Source organism: Miniopterus schreibersii, assembly GCF_964146895.1.
Source record: "Miniopterus schreibersii genome assembly, chromosome: 11".
NCBI classification, from domain to species: Eukaryota; Metazoa; Chordata; class Mammalia; order Chiroptera; family Miniopteridae; genus Miniopterus; species Miniopterus schreibersii.
Genome location: NC_138111.1, coordinates 17,143,983 through 17,162,557, shown reverse-complemented (window position 1 = coordinate 17,162,557; position 18,575 = coordinate 17,143,983). Strand labels below are relative to the sequence as shown.

At 39.5% G+C, this 18,575-nt stretch overlaps 1 protein-coding gene across 1 annotated transcript in view; it reads right to left on the bottom strand.

Annotated features, from left to right (window-relative positions):
* SVEP1 (sushi, von Willebrand factor type A, EGF and pentraxin domain containing 1) overlaps positions 1–18,575 on the bottom strand; it is a 128,282-nt gene that overhangs the window by 10,674 nt on the left and 99,033 nt on the right. Inside the window, exons 37-43 of the mRNA XM_081152103.1 lie at positions 15,848–16,520; positions 11,495–14,277; positions 10,130–10,355; positions 9,003–9,158; positions 3,467–3,530; positions 2,161–2,334; positions 588–764 (exon numbers count right to left, since the gene is read on the bottom strand). Coding sequence (XP_081008229.1) covers positions 588–764; positions 2,161–2,334; positions 3,467–3,530; positions 9,003–9,158; positions 10,130–10,355; positions 11,495–14,277; positions 15,848–16,520 — 4,253 coding nt within the window. The remainder of the gene's footprint in view (positions 1–587; positions 765–2,160; positions 2,335–3,466; positions 3,531–9,002; positions 9,159–10,129; positions 10,356–11,494; positions 14,278–15,847; positions 16,521–18,575) is intronic.

Below are 18,575 nucleotides of genomic sequence, written 5' to 3'. Positions count from 1 at the left end.
TATGCCAATGCGGTGCCGGCCCAGATTCTCAAATTGTGGTTCCAGCACCAGCAGTATCACCATCAGCACCACCTCCTGGGAACTTGTTAGAAATGCAAATTCTCAGGCCTGATCCCAGACCTACTGGATCAGAAACTCTAGGCCTCTGGGGGGCAGGGGGCAACCATCTGTTTTTAAGAAGCCCTCTAGGTGGTTCTCATGCAGGCTCAAGACTGAGAACCACTGTGGAACAATTTTTGTATTGCAAAGCATTCATAGCCAATTAAAGGACAGTTTGGGGACTCTGACAATGTGGAGAAAAATTGTATTTTAGATTTAACAGCAGAAAACTTACTCTTAGAAGATACATTTCCAAAAGCAGGGAATCCTGGTCAGGTAGGTGTTAGCCTAGTTCTGCAACTTTTCTTTTAATGTTTGGAATTCAAATGTCTTTTTAAAGAATTTTAAAAACTATCAAGAAGCTGATAAGCATGATGACGCAGAGACCTAAATATTTACGATTAAGTTCGTTGATTGAAAATAGTCTCACAAAGCTGAGAAAACATTCTGAACTAACGCAATTAACTGGATTCCGCCTGCTGACTCACTTTCACACTTGGCGCCTGTCCGCGTCCACGTCTCGTCGGGGTTGCAGGTAATGATGCCCTGGCCCTGGAGCAGGAAGCCTTCTCTACACTTGATGGACACATTCTGGTCCACATAAAACTCCTTTTCAGAGAGCAAGGCATTCTCAGGAATGACAAAAGGGACAGGGCATGGGTTTGCTGTTAAAAAGGAAAGAAAAGGCTTATTGATATTACCCCTCTTTTCTTAACTCATTTCTTTGAAGGCAGACTACGAGTTCTGTAGGAATTGGGTTCTCAGCGACAATACTATGGGGCTTGAAAACACAGAGCTTCAAACAATAAATACAGACTTGTTTGATATTCCCATGAAATTATTTGGAAGGGTAAAGTTAGATAAGATCAGAAAACACCAAGGAATTCAGCCACTAGCACACTGTCCTAAACCCCTAAGGTGGCAAATTAAATAGTTGTCTGTTTATGGCCCACACCATTTTTTAGCCTGCTTTGTTATCAGCACTGGGGAAGCACAAGTGTTTCAAATACTCCCTTAACCCTTTGCGGTTGTTTGTCTACTCTCAGCCACCAAAGCTTTTTTACCGTTCCGGTCGTATGTCTGCTCTCAGCCACCACAGCAAGGAACCATACGAATATTAACTCTATTCATTCATATATCAGTTCATAAATCTTGTTTATCCTTCATAATTTTGCATGTTATGTATCACTGCTCTTTCAATGGAAATTAATTCTGACCAGTACGACACCCATGTCCAAATTTAATATGACCGCAAAGGGTTAATACCTGAAGAACATTAAAAACACAGAGCAAATGCTTCTCACTGTCACTCTCCTTTCCTTTACTGAACATCCTTCAGAAGGATGCACCAGAGAATCATCAGGCATTTCTAAGTGACCTGCGTATGACTTTAGACCCACACTACCATGAACAGGGTAACAGAACTAAAACTGTAGAGTTTGCAAGGCTTCTTGACAAAAATGGATTCATCTTTCCAGGCCTACAGGAAAAACAGGAAATGATAGTGGAAGGATTTCTTACTGTATATCAACACAAATCAATACGTATTTCAAGCAATTTCTTTTTCTTTTTGATTTTCAGCAGGCACAAAGGAATCTTAAAGGCTCAGTAATGCATTACAGCTCTTTAAACTAACCAGAGCTCTCTTCATTTATACCTTGCTCATGAATATTGTTTCCATTCCAGTGGTTATAATTATCTCTAAGTACTGTATTTATATAGACTTTATTAATACTGTGCATTAAATAGATTTTCCCCTTTTACATCCCCAATCAGATTCATTATACATACGTTTATGTCAAATCGCTTTCATTAAGTTTCATTTTCTTAGTGCCTTAAACTTGTAATTAGCCAAGGAATCTGATACAATCTGCTTGTCAGATGAGGTATCTTAGAAAACACAAGCAGATTTTAAAAATACCACATATTTGGCTTGGGTTTGGGCAGATTGCTTTCTCTGGGCCCATCTCACTTATCAGTGAGTTTCTGCTATGTTTTAGACATTTGGAGAACTCATCATGAAACTGAATCTGATTAAAACCTCTCCGAAAGTCAACACACGTTTGCAGTGAGGAACTGGGTGGCTCCAGGTTCCAGTTTCAGTGCAATATGCCTCAGGCGAGCCTTCCAGACTGTAGCCTCTGTTGCAGAAATACAGCACGTGGGGGCCAGTGGTGGTATTTTCAACCTCAGCTTTCCCATTCAGAAACTCAAGTGGGGCTTCACAACTGGTCTCTAAAAAGAAAAGAAACAAGGAAAGCCTCAGATTAAATGCTTATCCCAATTCTCTTTTCTTCTGCTATAACTGCTAACAGCACCCAATGCACAGTATAAAATATTCTAGCCTACTCATGTGTGAGGCACAGCGATACGATACGCATTGAAGGAGGAAAGCCCCAGCATGCGTGTTTCATATTAATACATGCAAGCAACTAAGGGTTGCTATTCTGCCCAATTGACTCTAGCTGTCTATGTATACCACCACCTTTTGTTGTTAATAATGCTGGGGGTGTGGACGAGCAGGTGGGTAAAGCAAAGGAATTTTCATTGGTTGTTTCCGTGGCCAAGAACTCTCCAGACATTATCAAATTTATTTCTTACAGCTAGAGTTCACTAGATAAAATACAGGCTATCAGTTAAATTTTAATATTAAACAACAAATAAAATTTCAGAATAAGTATGCCCCAAATACTGCATGGGACATATTTATATTAAAGACCATTTTTAATCTCGTCGAAATGGAACTAGGTGTCTTTTTGTTTGTTTGTTGGCTACATTTACATCCTTAGTCACACACTGAGATGGTCTCATTCCACAGGTGAAGGAAACTGAGGCTCAGAGAGGTGAAATAATTTGATCAAGGCCATACTGCTTGCAAAGAGATGAGAGATAAAATTATTAGAAGATGAAATACAACAGGAAAGCATAAAGAACAGGGAATCGTGAGCTTGGCCGAAAATTCAGATAAGGAACATTTTATATGGCTTCTATGGATACAGACTCCATAAACTGATGGCTAGTTTTAGTGTAGTTACGAAGCATGGTTCTGTACCTGTGAGAAATGTTATTAACAGGGATATGCCAGGAGAATAGCAGGATCATCCTTTCTAGAATGTTAAAATAACGGGTTTGGGTCTTAATTTGATGATCTTGGCGAAGGTAGAGGAAGGGGTCTAGCCCAGAGATTCCCAACTTGAGTTGCACTTGGAGTCCCTGGGAAGCTTTATGCCAAGGGCCCTGCCCCAGACCAAATGAATCAGAATCTCTGTTGTGGTCTTGCTTTTGATATTTTTTTAACAAGTTCCCCAAATGATTCTAATGGATCCTTAGTATTATTTTTTGGATGGCTGTGTGTCATTTGACTTACTTTTGCACGTTGCCACCACGCCACTCCACTGTCCGTTCTCCTGACAGAAGCGTTCAACGTTCCCCTGTGAATCAATGAAAAAAAAAAACCACACAAGTCATTGGCAAGATAAAACTCTACAATGGAAAGCTACTAAGGGAATGCACCACCACAGCTGTGAACTTGAACCTCTTGGCACTGGAATGCTAAATAAATTCATCAAGTAAATAGAGTTTAGAAGGGAGGTTTAATTTGTAAAAATGTTGTCATCCAAATCTTCAAAATTCACATCCTGCTGACTAGTGGGATTAAGGTGCAGGCTGTTTCACTTTCTATTTAAATGATAACTAGTCATAACCAATAGTAAAGACTGAAGAATGTGTTTGAAATGCCAAAGAGATATATTTGCTTAGTATATTTTAAAATTATTTTGAGTTGAAACTATTTTTCAATACCTGAGAGGTACAGCAAAGAATGACATTGTGTTTTTTTTTACATCCTTGAACATGCCACATGCAAAGATATCTTGTTGGTATGAGGATTACATTTTTCAACAATTTAATTTATCCTATGCAAACTTATCCTATTGAGGGCCCAAGCATTTAAATTTTTAACTATTTTGGGTAAAATCTTGCCAAAATTTACTCCCCTGCCTTGTGAAATAGAGTAAAATGAATATAATTCACTTGAAATGTATTTATAATTATTAAACTGAATATACTCTTGGTATATTTTTCAATATCTCATTGCCCTTGGGGAGCTATACAGACAGCTTGTCCCCACAGCTATTACAGGCTTATATACCACTATTCTTTGATTTCTGTTATAATTTTTGTAAGTCTTTGCCTCTTCTTTCTTGTTTATCTTTTATGGTAATCATCAGTGTTTCTAATGATAGCTCTTTTTCATTCTTTAAATTCCTGATCTGTGGAATAATAAACAAGATAAACACAATTTTGTAACATTATGTGTTTAAAAAAAGATCAGGTTCTGAGTAATGCATTAATGCCCTTTTGTCGTTCAGAGCCTTTGGCTACCTCATTGTCTGGAAATTGTGTCCTAAATTAGCAAGATGCCTGAAAAGAACCTGTGGTCCCTACTTTGGTTTTTATCTGGGTTGACTGATGTCTTTCACCCTTATTCATCTATTCAAAGGTGTTTTCTCTGAGCTGTCAGATTAATTACTGATAAATCTTTACCTGTTAAAACTCCATCGACTTTGATGGAAGGATACTGTCCAGACTTTCCAAGAAAATAATTCATTCTATAAAATTAAATATTCCTTAAAATATGTATTCATTATTTTCTTATTGAAATATCAGCTGAGCCGCATATGGCTCAGCACTTGAGCATCGACTTAGGATCCGGGCGATCGCAGTTTGATTCCCGGTCAGGGCACATGCCCAAGTTGTGGGCTCGATCCCCGGTCGGGGGCGTGCAGGAGGCAGCCCATCAATGACTTTCTCATCATTGATGTTTCTCTCTCTCCCTCTCCCTTCCTCTCTCTGAAATCAATAAAGATATATAATTTAAAAAAAAAAAATCAACATGTGTTCATTACAGAAAAGTCTGGAAAATATAAAAGAAAAATAGAGGTTTTCCAGGATTCTTCATCCAGAGATAAGCACTATTAGTATTTGCTATACTTTTTCTAGGCTTATATACTTACCTATGCACAGGAAAATATACCATTCTAGTTTGTGAATTATTTTGTGTTAATTTTGAGGAAGTATATGGCAAGTCATAAAAGCCAACTAATTCTCCACCTATGTGGGTTCTTTCAAAGTAGACTATACTCAAGTTGTTAACTTTAATTAATAGTTTAGTATTTTTCCCATTACTATCTTTCCTTGTACTCTTTCCTCTAGTGATTTGAATAATAATATTCTGTTTTGACTATGTTGATTTTATGCCATTTGACTATGTTTGAGTTTTATTTAAACTCAAATAAATCTATTTTCTGTAACTATTGATATAAAATATCAAACACCATCTGTTGGCTCCTTCCTCAGTAAGCTGCAAATTTTATCATGCTTTTCTGTCTTTCTTTTTCTCTGTTTCTGTTCATATCTTATTTTTGATGAATTAAGCTGGAGTTTTAGATCTAGATCAGCATTAAGTTATTATTTTTGACCCAATGTATCTGCTTAGTCAACAACTGGGTTAGATAGTTATATTAAGTTTTAGAACCATAGCAACCACTTTATAGCAACCACTAGCAATGATTTTGTAACATGACTATCCCATTTTTGGGTTCTGTATTTTCATTTATTCCCCAGTTGCCTGTAGTAATTTTATTTCAAGAAGACTGCACATGCAGTAAAAATTTTGATGTATAGATAGCTCAAAAAAGTTGTGTACCTTACATATAAACAACAATTTATTTACACAACAGAATAATTTAACATAGTTTACATTAGTTGTCCTAATTGCTTTGTTGTTCTGATTTTGGTAATAATAAAAATACAGCAAGTGATAATAATAACTACCCTATAATGAACTCAGACAAAGTATGAAGGACCATGTTCACCACTTTATTTCTTTTATCTCCACCCCTTTCAGTAACTTTGCAAAAGTGGTTATTGCATTTCTACCATAGGCAGGATGAAACAGAGGCTCAGAGATGTTCAGGTGGCTCGCAAGCATCTTTATCCAGCAAGAATGAAGAGCCTGTAACAGAGGTCTGCCAGGACCAAGTTCCCAATCTTAACCATTCTCCCTTCCACTGACCTTTGGTGTCTAGGGTCTTTGTTAGAAACACAAATCCCCAGATCCTACTCTGTTCAGAAGGTCTTGGCCTAGGAATAGAACTCCTTTTTATAACTTCCCAGATGATTCTCAAGCAAGTGGCTCTTGAATCACACTTTGACAAACACAGAAATGTATCAGGGCAGTGATTCTCAGTCCTGGTTAAACTCTAGAATCAACTGGGAACTTTTAATAAGATACTGCTGCCCTAGATCTAACCAACAGAGACAATGAATTAATTAGTCTGGATTGAGAACAGTCATTTGCATTTTTAAAAACTAGGCCTTATAGAAAAATTCAAACATGAAAAATGTAACAGTAGAAAGAACGGTATAACATACTCCCATGTAGCCATCACCCAGCTCGCACAGACTCAAGGCCAAGCTTGTTTAATCTAAGCCCCACCTCTTTCCCATGAGCCTACATTATTTAGAAGCAGATCCCAAGTATCGAGTCATTTAATAATAATCATTTCAGTATGCATCTCTCAAATATAAGGGCCCTTAAAAATTGTAACAATAACATCATCCTATCATAAAGTAGTGATTCCTGAGTAGTAATAAAATGTTCAATTACTGTTCAAATTTCCAATTGTTGCATAAATGTTATAATAATAAAAAAAATCCTCACCTGAGGATATTTTTCCCATTGCTTTTCAGAGAGAGTAGAAGAAACACTGATATGAGAGAGACACACTGATTGGTTGCCTTGGCTGGAATCAAACCCGGGACTTTTCAGTCCACAGGGCGATGCTCTAACCACTGAACAAAACTTGCTAGGGTGCATAAATCTTATAATTTATTTTTTTTACAGTTCACTTGAATTCAGACCAAAAGAAGGTCCACATGGTTTATATATCTCTTATATACCCCTTTAATTCTATAGGTTGCTTCTCCATTTCCTTCCCTCGTACCCTGTCAATTGATTTGTTTCAGAAAACAGGAAATTAGGTCATTTGTTCTGGAGATATTTCCACAGACAGAATGTTCCCTGCTTGCTTCAGCATGGTGTCACTTAACTTGTTCCTCTGCCACTAATACTGGTTGTTAAATTTAGAGCCTTGATAAGGTTCAAATTCAATTTTTCTCTTTTTTTCTTGGCAAGATTTTTCCATAGTGTGTTTATCCATCAGGAGGCACATAATGTCTGGTAGCTTCTACTTTTTTTCTGACATCAGCAGCTATGATGATGATAACCTAAACCCATGAATTCATATGAGCTGCAAATTCTGGGATTTATATTCTATAATTTATTACCTGGAATATTTCTCTAAAGGGGAACTTCCCCTTCATCTACTCTTTGGTTATCCAGCAGTCTAGGTAGCATTGAAAACACAATTCTGTTACCAAAATAATGAGTTTGTTCATTACCAAATAAAAATTTTAACATTATTATAAGTCTAGTGTTATTCCCGACACTTTTGATGTGTTTCAGGCTGTTGAAGTTATTACCCTTATGGATACTAAAAGGGTCTCCTTTTGGCCTGCGGGAGCCTTGTTCAGTTGGCTCCTCAGTCTTTGTAACATGTAGCCTTTGATAGGTTCTCTCCTGTCTCATATGACAAGATTTTCTAGGATAATCTTTTACATTTCTTGTCCCAGACCTGGAATCAGATATTCCTGCAAGTAATTGAACATTAATGTATTTTTTAAGTTTCTTAGGTAATTCAAATATGTAACTCGGAGTGAGAACAATTGTTATAGCACCTCTCTCTATTTCGTAGTTAACACCAGGATGTTTCCAAAAATATTTACAGCAAATTATCTACTTTTTCAAATTTAATGACCCATCAGTTTGCTACATATTTGTTTAAACCTTATACCATTTTTTTTTTCTTAACAAATTGTAAGATTAGTACTCTCACGTGAAGAACACCCGGGTTATAAAGTCAATGGCAATTGACTGTTATATTATTATTCTCTCTTTCTTTTATTTTTTTCAGTCTTTTGAAGAATTTGAACAAGATCCATATAAGGCTAGTTCCAGTGTTCATAGCCTTATCTTTTGACAATTCTTTGATTGTGTGGTCAGAAAACGGAATGCACTATGCAGATTTAACAGACCACTGGCAACAAATACTTGTGAAAACTTGCATTTAAATGCCACTATGACAATAAAAACAGGGAAGAAAAGTTTCCTGAGAAACCAGATGAAACATTATGTAACGTAAGACAGATTTCTTACATTTCCAAGTTTGATGATATCGTCATGCTTTCGGCAAAATTGATCGCAACCTTCCCACCAAAGTAAATAGGGAGACCTAGGTGCTGCTGAATGGGTTTTAATATTACAGACCAGGAGTGGTCTTGAGACCTAACTTGGTACTTGGTTAGAACTGCTATGAGAATTTTTCAGGCCAGATCTGCGATGTGGGAACCTGGCATCCCAATCAAGAATCTGACTAGGTACTTGAGCCCGGTGCTTGAGGAAATCCTAGCTTTGCATAAGTAAATCCCTGTGGTCGCCTCCCCAAGGTGACGGACTGCCTTGTTGCAGCATATGACCGGCAGGAGGCTGGAACTCGGGCTTACCTGGCCAGTGGAAGTAACAGCATCAGTCTTGTGGCTGGTTGGCCTACTAGCTTCTTCCTTTTCATGGCTTTGATCTTTGTAATTCGAGACTTATTTTGCTTTTTAAAATTGTAAGTCACCTTAAATATTTCTTGTAAAGTATTACGGTAAAAGGCAGCAAAGTACAAAAGAATATTTTAGGACCAAAATCAGTGAAACAAATCAGTGCTAATACTAAAAATGTTGCCAAGTAGACTGGAAAAACAAATTAGTTCTGGTTAAACAATTTGTTCACTTACCTCTAATTCATAGCCAGGTTCACACTGATAAATAACAGTGCTTCCAAAGCTGTATATACTGCCAACCACAAATCCATATTCTGGACTTTCAGGTTCCCCACAAGAAACCAGACTGCACAGTTCATCAGAAAACGGTGGCTCCCAGGTGCCATCAAGCTAAGTAACAAGTAACAAAGTATAAGTTATATTTAGGAGTTAAATTGTAAAATAAAGAATATGTAAATATTGATTGTATAGCAGAAGAATCTCCAAGATGATAGTCAAAAGGACCTAGAATTTGGTCCTACGTCTGCTACTTACTATCTGTGGCCTTAAAAAAACACATTAATTATTATACAGGCTTTACAGTCAATGCTAAACAATTTTGGACATTTCTTAAACACACAAAACAAGTATTTTCTTCCTGATAAAACCCATTAAAAAACCCAGTAACACCAAGAAGTATGTTTTCATTATGATGCATGAGGACTGCGTGGTTGATACAAGTATTCTGCATCATAATCAACCATCCCCACCCCTCCCCCCTGATTCTACTTTGTATTAAAACTGGAAACATTTGGAATCATCAGGGCTCATTTCTTTTTTATTTTTTTATATATGTTTTTTTAAATTAACTTCAGAGAGAGGAAGTGAGAGGGAGAGAGAGAATCATTGATGGGCTGCCTCCTGCATACCTCTAGTTGGAATCAAGCCCTCAACCTGGGTGTGTGCCCTGACAGGGAATCGAACCTGCAACGCTTTGGTGCACAGGGCGATCATGCTCAACTAACTGAGCCACACCAGCCGGGCAGGAATCATTTTGATACATAGACTCTTTTGAGCATCTATGTGTAGACCAGATGATCATATGGTTAATTTTTCATAAATATCTTATTACAGATATTTTAATATTTTATCTAACTTTGCTGCTTTTCACCTATCCTTGGCACTTTCATAGTTTAAAAACAGGAATATTGGAAAGAAAGATATATTTTCTTTATATTTCTACCAAAAAACTTCTCAAATCCCTTGACATGATTGGAAACATGAGGCATGTATTTTTTCTTTTTAGGATATAAGATACTGTCTGTGTGGATATACATCCACTAGTTATACTCAAGTGTTCTAATGAAGACAGAGAACCTTACCTGACACGTGGATATGTTAACTCCCTCATAGGTGTAGCCTCCTGCACATGACACAGACACTTGCTGATTCACACTGAAATCATCCCCATGAACAAGTATATGTGTTATGTTTGCTGGCAAAGAACAGTTTTTAGGACTACAGGAGATGCTCTCAGGGAACCAACGGCCATCTTCCTGACAGGTGAATGTATCTATCTCTGTGTCCATCACATAACCTTCCAGACATCTGCAACAGAAAAGGAAAAATAAGTGCCTTAAAGAGGACTATGTAGTTGGTGATCTGTTCCTGGATTTAAGAAGCTGCAATAAGGCTCAGGAGGTATTTTATGTGCTATATCAAAATTGATTCAAGCAACAGGTAGATGGCACTGCCATGTAAAAACACCAATACGATAACCAGGTCAATCCTTTGTTATCCACATTAAGGATGAGCCAAGATTAAAGTTGCCGGAAATGTTGTTATTGACCTCCATTGTGGATGATATCATTACTGAATTCATTTTTATTCTAAAACAGCTAACAGTCTGCCCGGCTGGAGTAGCTTAATTGGTTGAGCACTGTCCCTGCACCAAAAGGTTGCTGGTTCAACTCCTGGTTAGAGCACATACCTGGGTTGCGGGTTTGACCTCAGGTTGGGGCACGTATGGAAGGCAACTGATCGATGTTTCTCCCTCAGATCGATGTTTCTCTCTCTCTCTCTCTCTCTCTCTCTCTCTTTTTCAGCATACCCTTCGGTGAGGATTAAAAACAAAAACAAAACCCAGCTAACAGTTCAAGAAATTCTAGACAAAGTCCAAAGTAGACTCAAACACTAGCAAGAATATAATTAATATTTATTAGGTATCTACCTTGTGCACAGCACTGTTCTAGATTCTTTACATAGGGTACTTCTTTTAATCCTGATTATTAGGTACTGTAATGCAACAGCAGTGTGGCTGTTCAAATTCAAATCAACATGGCTCTAAAACTATGATTTAAAAATTTTGCATTTATTTATTCAGCAAATGTTTACTTACTAAATTCCAGTCACTGTTCTAAGTGCTAGAGTATTAACCCACTTAATATTCAAGTCAACTCCATGAGTGGGTCCTAGTTTTATCTTTATAAAGCTCATTTGTAGGTGATGAAACTGACACCAGAGAGCTGACTTCTACTCAGAGAATCTGGACCTAGAGTTAAATCATTTAATTAGCTAACATTTATTAGGTGGGTGTGTTTTTTTCTTTTCACAAATTACAGCCCAAGTAGGAGTCGGAGGTTCTGCAAACTTGGAGTGATCTGTTTATTAAGTAATTCTGACCAATCACTTTTCATTTTACAACTCTCTTGCCTGCATCCATTGGAGACTTAGAGCCAAGGTCTTACCTGAGTTTCACTTTACTTTCATAGGTGTGTGCCTCTCCAGTTGCCACTGCATTGGCAACAGACGGTGGGGGTCCACAGGACAGGGGCTGACAAACTGGATAAGGCTGGCTCCACATCCCTTTCTCAGTACAAATCAGATCTGAGCTTCCCTGGATGACATACCCAGGTCTGCAGCTGTAAGTTACCACATTTTCCTCCAAAGAGTCACTCTCACTGACGAATGCATTTGGTACTGTTGGGAGAGAGCCGCAAGACATGTGTTCACAGCGTGGGAAGCCAGAGTTCCACTGGCCATTGGCTTCACAGGTGATTTCAGAAGGTCCCAGGAGCTTGAAGCCTTTGAAGCACTGAATCTGAACTGTCTTCCCACAACCAAAATCTGTCCCGTTGACAGTTCCACTTTGAATTACTGGTGAGAAACACCTGCAAGGCAGGCAGGAGGGTGGGCTGCCACTCCAGGAGCCATTGGAGAGACACCTTCGTGAAGGACTTCCATGGAGCTTATAACCTGAAAGGCACTGATACTGTATATGGCCCCCATGATAAAAGGAAAAGCCATTAGGGAAGCCATGGGAAAGATCTTCAGGAGGTCCACAGCTGACTGGTTTACAGAGAGGAAACTCTGCATCCCAGTTCCCATCTGACTGACAGGTGAGTTTTGGAGCACCCTGCAACACGTAGCCCTCCTGACAATGGAACACCACTTCCTTCCCAAAGCCGTATTCCAGGCCATCCATCACCCCATTTGCCACCTCTGGTGGGGTGGCACATTTAACAGGCACACAGAGGGGAGTGGCTCCACTCCAACTTCCATTGGCAAGACAAACACGACTCCTGGCTCCCTCAAGTAAGAAACCTACATTGCAAGTATACTCAATCTCTTTTTGGAATGTGTACTCATCTCCTCTCACCTGGCCATTGGCTAAGACTGGGGGTGAACCACAGGCCACAGGAATGCAAACTGGCTCATGCCCATCCCAATTTTTATTTTCTTGGCATGTTCTCCTCTCAGTGCCATTCAACACATACCCAGGATCACACTCATAGTACAACACACTCAGGTATGTATAGTTGTTTCCTTTGATGGAGCCATTTGTAAGTGGATTTGGTTTTTTGCATGCAATGGTCTCACAGTGTGGGGAAGCACCACTCCACTCTTTATTCTGTAGACACAGTCTTATGTTGGAGCCCACCAGAATGTGTCCAGGTTTGCAGCTATACTGTACAGCACTGCCCATGGTAGTCTCTGTAACATGCAAAAGGCCATTTTCAGGAGCAATAGGCAAGTCACATTCAATTGAAATGCAGGATGGTGCACTGCCATTCCAAGTTCCATCTTCCTGGCAGATTAGCACAGGGTTCCCCAAAAGTTCATATCCTGGATCACAGGTGTATGAAACCATGCTGCCATGTAGAAAGCTTGCTGAAGGTGTAGCAGGAGTTGAGTTTTCCCAGGTTTTAGCCACCGTTTCCAGATAATGATGAGGGTGAGGAGTCAGATATGGAACTTCCATCATGTCTTCCTCTTGGTCAAAATATCCCTGATCATCTCTGACCTTAGTATAGTCTCCAAAATCTGTTTGAGGAGGGAGACCACAGTCTATGGGTACACATGTTGGGATGGAGCTTGACCATCCTGACTCTTCACAGGTATGCATGGCATGACCAGCCATCTGGAACCCAGGAAAGCAGCTGTAGATGACCATGGAACCATAGCTGTAATCTGCACCTTCTACAAAGCCATTGTCAATGGGTTGTGGGGGATCACAGTGGATGGCATTGCAAGATGGGACATCTACATCCCAATGACCTGTCTCTAAACAGGTCAAGGTTTTGGGACCTTCGAGCCTGAAGCCTTGGTCACAAGAGTATGTAATAGTTTGTCCAGAGTGTAGGTTTGTGTGAGAGAATTGGCCATTCAAAATCTCCTTGGGCTTTGGACACTCAATGGGTTTACATGTTGGTTTGCCTCCAAGCCAGTGACCATTTTCTCCACAAAGGATGGTAGTATTTCCCACCAACTCAAAGCCTGGCTTGCAGGTATAGAGAGCTGTGCTGAGATAGGCAAGACCATGCACATCGATGATGCCATTGAGGATTTCCTCAGGTTGGGGGCATTCCACTGGGACACATTCTGGCAGTGGAGAGCTCCAGGTACCATCAGCTTGGCAGAAGGTGGTAGAATCTCCTCTTAGGAAAAACCCATCCACGCAGGAATACTTGACAGCACTTCCAAAATGAAGAGCAGAAGCAGGAGCAGGGACACCGAAGGAAATTAGGGGAGGTGGGAGGCAAAGAACCATCTTACAAACAGGAAAAGAATCATTCCACTGCTGGGATGGCAAGCATTTCAGGACAGAGGGGCCCTGTAGGACATGCCCTTCCTTGCACGAGAACAGCACCACTCCCACCTCAGTCGTCAACTCTTTTAGCACGAGCTGGTTTTCCAGGAGGGGTGGATCTGGGCACTTGGTGGGCACACACTTTTGGTTTGGCTTACTCCATTTTCCAGACTTCTGGCACGTCCAAGAGTTATCGCCAATAAGCTCATAACCTTCATTACAGAAAAACTGAACTTTGGACCCTACTTCAAAATTTTCCCCTTTCGTGTAGCCATTCTGGATGGAAGGAGGTCTTCCACAGTTGAGAGGGACGCACAACAGAGGGGCATCACTGTGCCAGTGGCGATTGGCTTGGCAGACAAATACAGGACTTCCAACTGACTTATATCCTGGGTTACACCGATACCTCACCTCGCTCTCAAAGATCCTGCCGGTGGAATGCTGCATGACAGGGAGAGATGGTTAAGTACAATTTGTATAACAGATAATATGATTAACTAAATACATGGAAGAGTAGAAATGAATCAACTAAGACATAAGCAAATAGGATTTATGGTTTTTTCCCAATAGGTCCAAGTGCTATTTTTAAAATAAGTTCAAAGGACAGTAGCAAGTCACATTAGGTCATCACCACGGCAGATGTGTTTACCACAGGGTTAAGCCCATAAGTATAAGGTAAGTAAAAGTCTCTAAATCAATGGATGAATTGATAGAGCAATACTGAAAATTATTAGTTACTTGGTAAGTTCAAAAAAATCTTGTTGACCGAAGCACTGCTATATTTGTTGTTTTAATCACAAAAAAAGGAAATGCGTACACAAACATGCTTTATTTGTTAATTTAGTTAATTTAAAAAGCCAATAAAATATTTTTCATGGATAAGGTCCTAAGAGTACTGTCAGAGTTTGGTGTTCCCTCTTTAATAGACTTTTAAAAAACTGCTGCAGAACCATAAAGAAGGGAAATAAGAAACACTACTCAACTTTTTAAATGGAATACTTAATATTCCTGACCTCAAAATTCAAATAAATAAATGTATAATAACAGGGCTTTAGGTGGTACGAAAGATGAGTTAGGTATGAAACCTTTAAAAGATTACTGTGAGTCTCTGTTAGTGGTAAAGATGAAGCCCAGCTTCCATGCTGTAATGAACTTCTTGGTTTTTGGACATAACTATTTGTTTCGCTTGCTTACTTACTGCCTGGGTACCCCACATGCGTCAGAAATATTTGTTAAGTGAATGAATGAAGAAAGCCTTTTTACATTTACTATAATCCTCTCCCAACAGGAATCTAATACACTGGAGCAAAAACCTTAAATAAATGGCTTTTACTATTGTTTTTGAATGTAAAGGAGAAAAGTTACTATGTATGTGTTGATTTTTAAAGTGTTCAATTAGAATATTGTTTATTTAAAATGGCCCTTGGTTTGCAGTAATGACTTTCCATTCCTGTTTTCTTGATGGACTTACTCCATTGGTTTGGCTTACTCCATTTTAGTGTGAAGACACATATTAGTGTGAAGGCAGGACATGCGTGGGTCTAACTTAACCCTTTGTCTATCATGGTAAAATTATCTTTACACCCATGGAAACAAGGCTGCAAATAGCAAATAGATGGTTTAATCCAATCTTTTGTCTAAAAACTAGAAGTGATAATAGATTTATTTAGACCTTAATTTATTTCTATAAAATAAAATATACATCCATCTTAGAATAACTTCTATAAAGCAAAATAGTATTTTTATTAAAATTGCTTTATTCTAACAATAGTTAGGGCTAAGATATTGCTACAAAGAGCTTCAAACGTCTACATATTAGTGGAATATGGAAAGCTAGTATAGTAAAAGGATTCATACCTCTACGACATTTTCTTCAATATTCACTACCTATAGCTTTAGCTGCTTGTTTCTCAACAATTCATCTATTCACTGGCTCTGCTTTTGAGTCCCAGGTCAGCCACACTGGTTGGTCCTGAGAGTGATGGAAACCATGGACCAATTGGTCTCTTACCTCCAGAAAGCCATTCTCAACCTTAGGTGGCTCATTGCAAGACACAGGGTGGCAGGTGGGTAGGGGGCTGCTCCAGTGTCCTGTGGCTTCACAGGTGCTCCTCTTCTCCCCTTTGATGTAGAAGCCCCTGTTGCAGCTATAAGCCACCATAGCCCCAAAACTGTAGTTGGATCCACTTGCATAGCCATTCATGATGCTCGGTGGCTCTCCACACCGCACGGGGATGCACTGGATGGACATGGGGGAAGGGTCCCACTCCCCGCCTCTCATACATTCAATCTTTGCTGAGGTGTTCAGTACAAAACCTTCCATGCATTTGAAGCTCACAACTGAGCCTGCTGCAAATTTTGCTTTGCTCACAGATTCCAAGATGCTGTAGGAAACGGATGGGGGTTTTTCACAGAAGTGAGCTATACAACGGGGCATGGCCTGACCTTCTGGAGGCACCCACTTGCCCTGCGCATTGCAGAGGAGCTGTGAATTGTCTGCCAGGCTGTAGCCGTCCGCACAGTAGTAGAACGCAATGTCTCCAAATAACCGATGGGCAGTCTCTGGAGAGGCGTGTTCCACGTGGGGGGGCTCATCACAGGAGACAGCCAGGCACTGCTGGCTACTGCCACTCCACTTGCCACTGGCCAGGCATTCAATGGTGTCCGGTCCGGCAAGGGTGTAGCTATGAGATTGGGGGAAAGAAACAATAGGGATGATATTTGTTGTTTGTATCTCTTTATTCTGCTTTTATTTTTTTATTTTCATTTTTAAATATGTTTTTATTGATTTCAGACAGAGAAAGGGACAGGAAGAGAGATAGAAACAGCAATGATGAGTGAGAAACATAATCCATCAGCTGCCTCCTGCACGCCCCCTGCTGGGGATGGAGCCCAAAACCCGAGCATGTGCCCTGACCAGGAATTGAACCATCATCTCCTGGATCCTAGGTCGATGCTCTACCGCTGAGCCACACTGGCCAGGCTATTCTGCTTTCATTTTTATTATCTGTCCAACAGTAACTTTACTTTTATTCTTTAAAAATAATATTTCCTATTGAGCTTACTGATAACATGACTTTTAATTGGGATATAGAAGTATATCTTGATTTTAATATTCATGCTCTTTCAGAAATGGAAGTGGATTAAAGATTACTGTGATTTAAGGAACTCTAAAAATTGTGACACATTTAAAAAAAAATAAAAATGAGGAGTAAGCTATAGCCCTGTTTGATTCAATTCAAAATTGGAGCTTCATCTGTTTTTAGATGGTTTCAGTTGGCTGACTTTATCACTAGTCTTTGAAACAATGTCTTATGAGCCATATGTAGCCTACATATAGCTCACAATCACACACTTACTTATATTCAATGAACTTTAAAGCAGCAATTATAATTTTAGTCTCCTTAACCATGTGGTTAGCATTAAAAGCTGTTCTGCTTATGGCTCTGCCATTCAACCAGTATGAATAAATTATGCTTAATAACTCTCAGTCTTTATGCACAAGGTGGTTGCCCATATGTGACACACTGATAGCTTGCAAAATGTTAAATTACTCTCAAGTGCTCTCTCAATGAAGTAGAACAAAACAGTAGGATATGCAGTATTAGGATAATTATATCTGAGTCATTCTCACCTTTATTCTCACTTTCTTACTGAAGGGAAAGGTGATCAGTCTGTCATTTGGATGTCAATGATGGGTGAGGGGAGCAAAAATAATTGGGCACCTAATTTAATTCTGTTCAGACATACTAATTTCTTCATTTTACAGATAAGTGAATGGTTATTTAGACAGGTTTAGAGTCACACAGCTGCAGGCAGCAGAGTTAGGATCTGAATTTAGTTGATTGGATTCCAACACATACCTTTTCATGACATTGCTCTGTCTCTCTTCCTCACTTTTTAAAATGAGGTAGGTTAGATCGCAATTGGTGGGTGCCCCGTGGAAACTGTATTGCCTTGTTACTACTACAAATTATTTGATCCACCCTTCAGGAAAGATTCTTAGGTTATTAGTTAGCCAACATTCTCCTGAGGTCCCTTTGAGTTTTATAAGAAATCAGCTATTATAGAGAGGTTGGAATTCCTTCACCCTAGCAGGCAAGATTTGTGAAAGGTATCGGAAACATTGAGAGCATCAGCAAAGGTGTGTGCATCCACCCTACCTATGGTCATATATCACCCCTAAATACTCTCCGACATCCCCAATAGCTGAGCTGTCTCCAGTTAGGGTCTGCTGCATTCATTGCTTTGGATAAGCACAGTTCTTTGTATAAGAATCTGAACCGAATAAATCTTTAGATGGCTTATGTTCTAGAGGATCCAGGAGGGATATAAGGACTACATGCTAAAAACGTAATTTTATTATTAAGAAAACCATTATCCAAGGTCTGGTTCTACTGCTCCAGTGTGGGATGTGCTCTGGGTACAAATTCCATCCGTAGGCGCTCCTGATGTTTTATAGCACAATTTGCACCCTTTGCACACTTTGAACCACGCATCATTACAGTCACAGGGCCCTTGATGCTGCTAGCATATGTCACTGGCTGAAGTCCACTGACACCACCTGAGACATCCCTGATTTATTAGGATCCACCGTGCCATCTATAAAATGTTTCCTTTAGTTCATAGGACCAGCTGTTCTGTGGCAGAAGCATCTGCCTCCAGAACCTCCCTTATTCCTCAAAGCCTCTTGAGGACACAAGCATTGTGTTTTGTCATTTGGCAGGACTTTGTTAGAC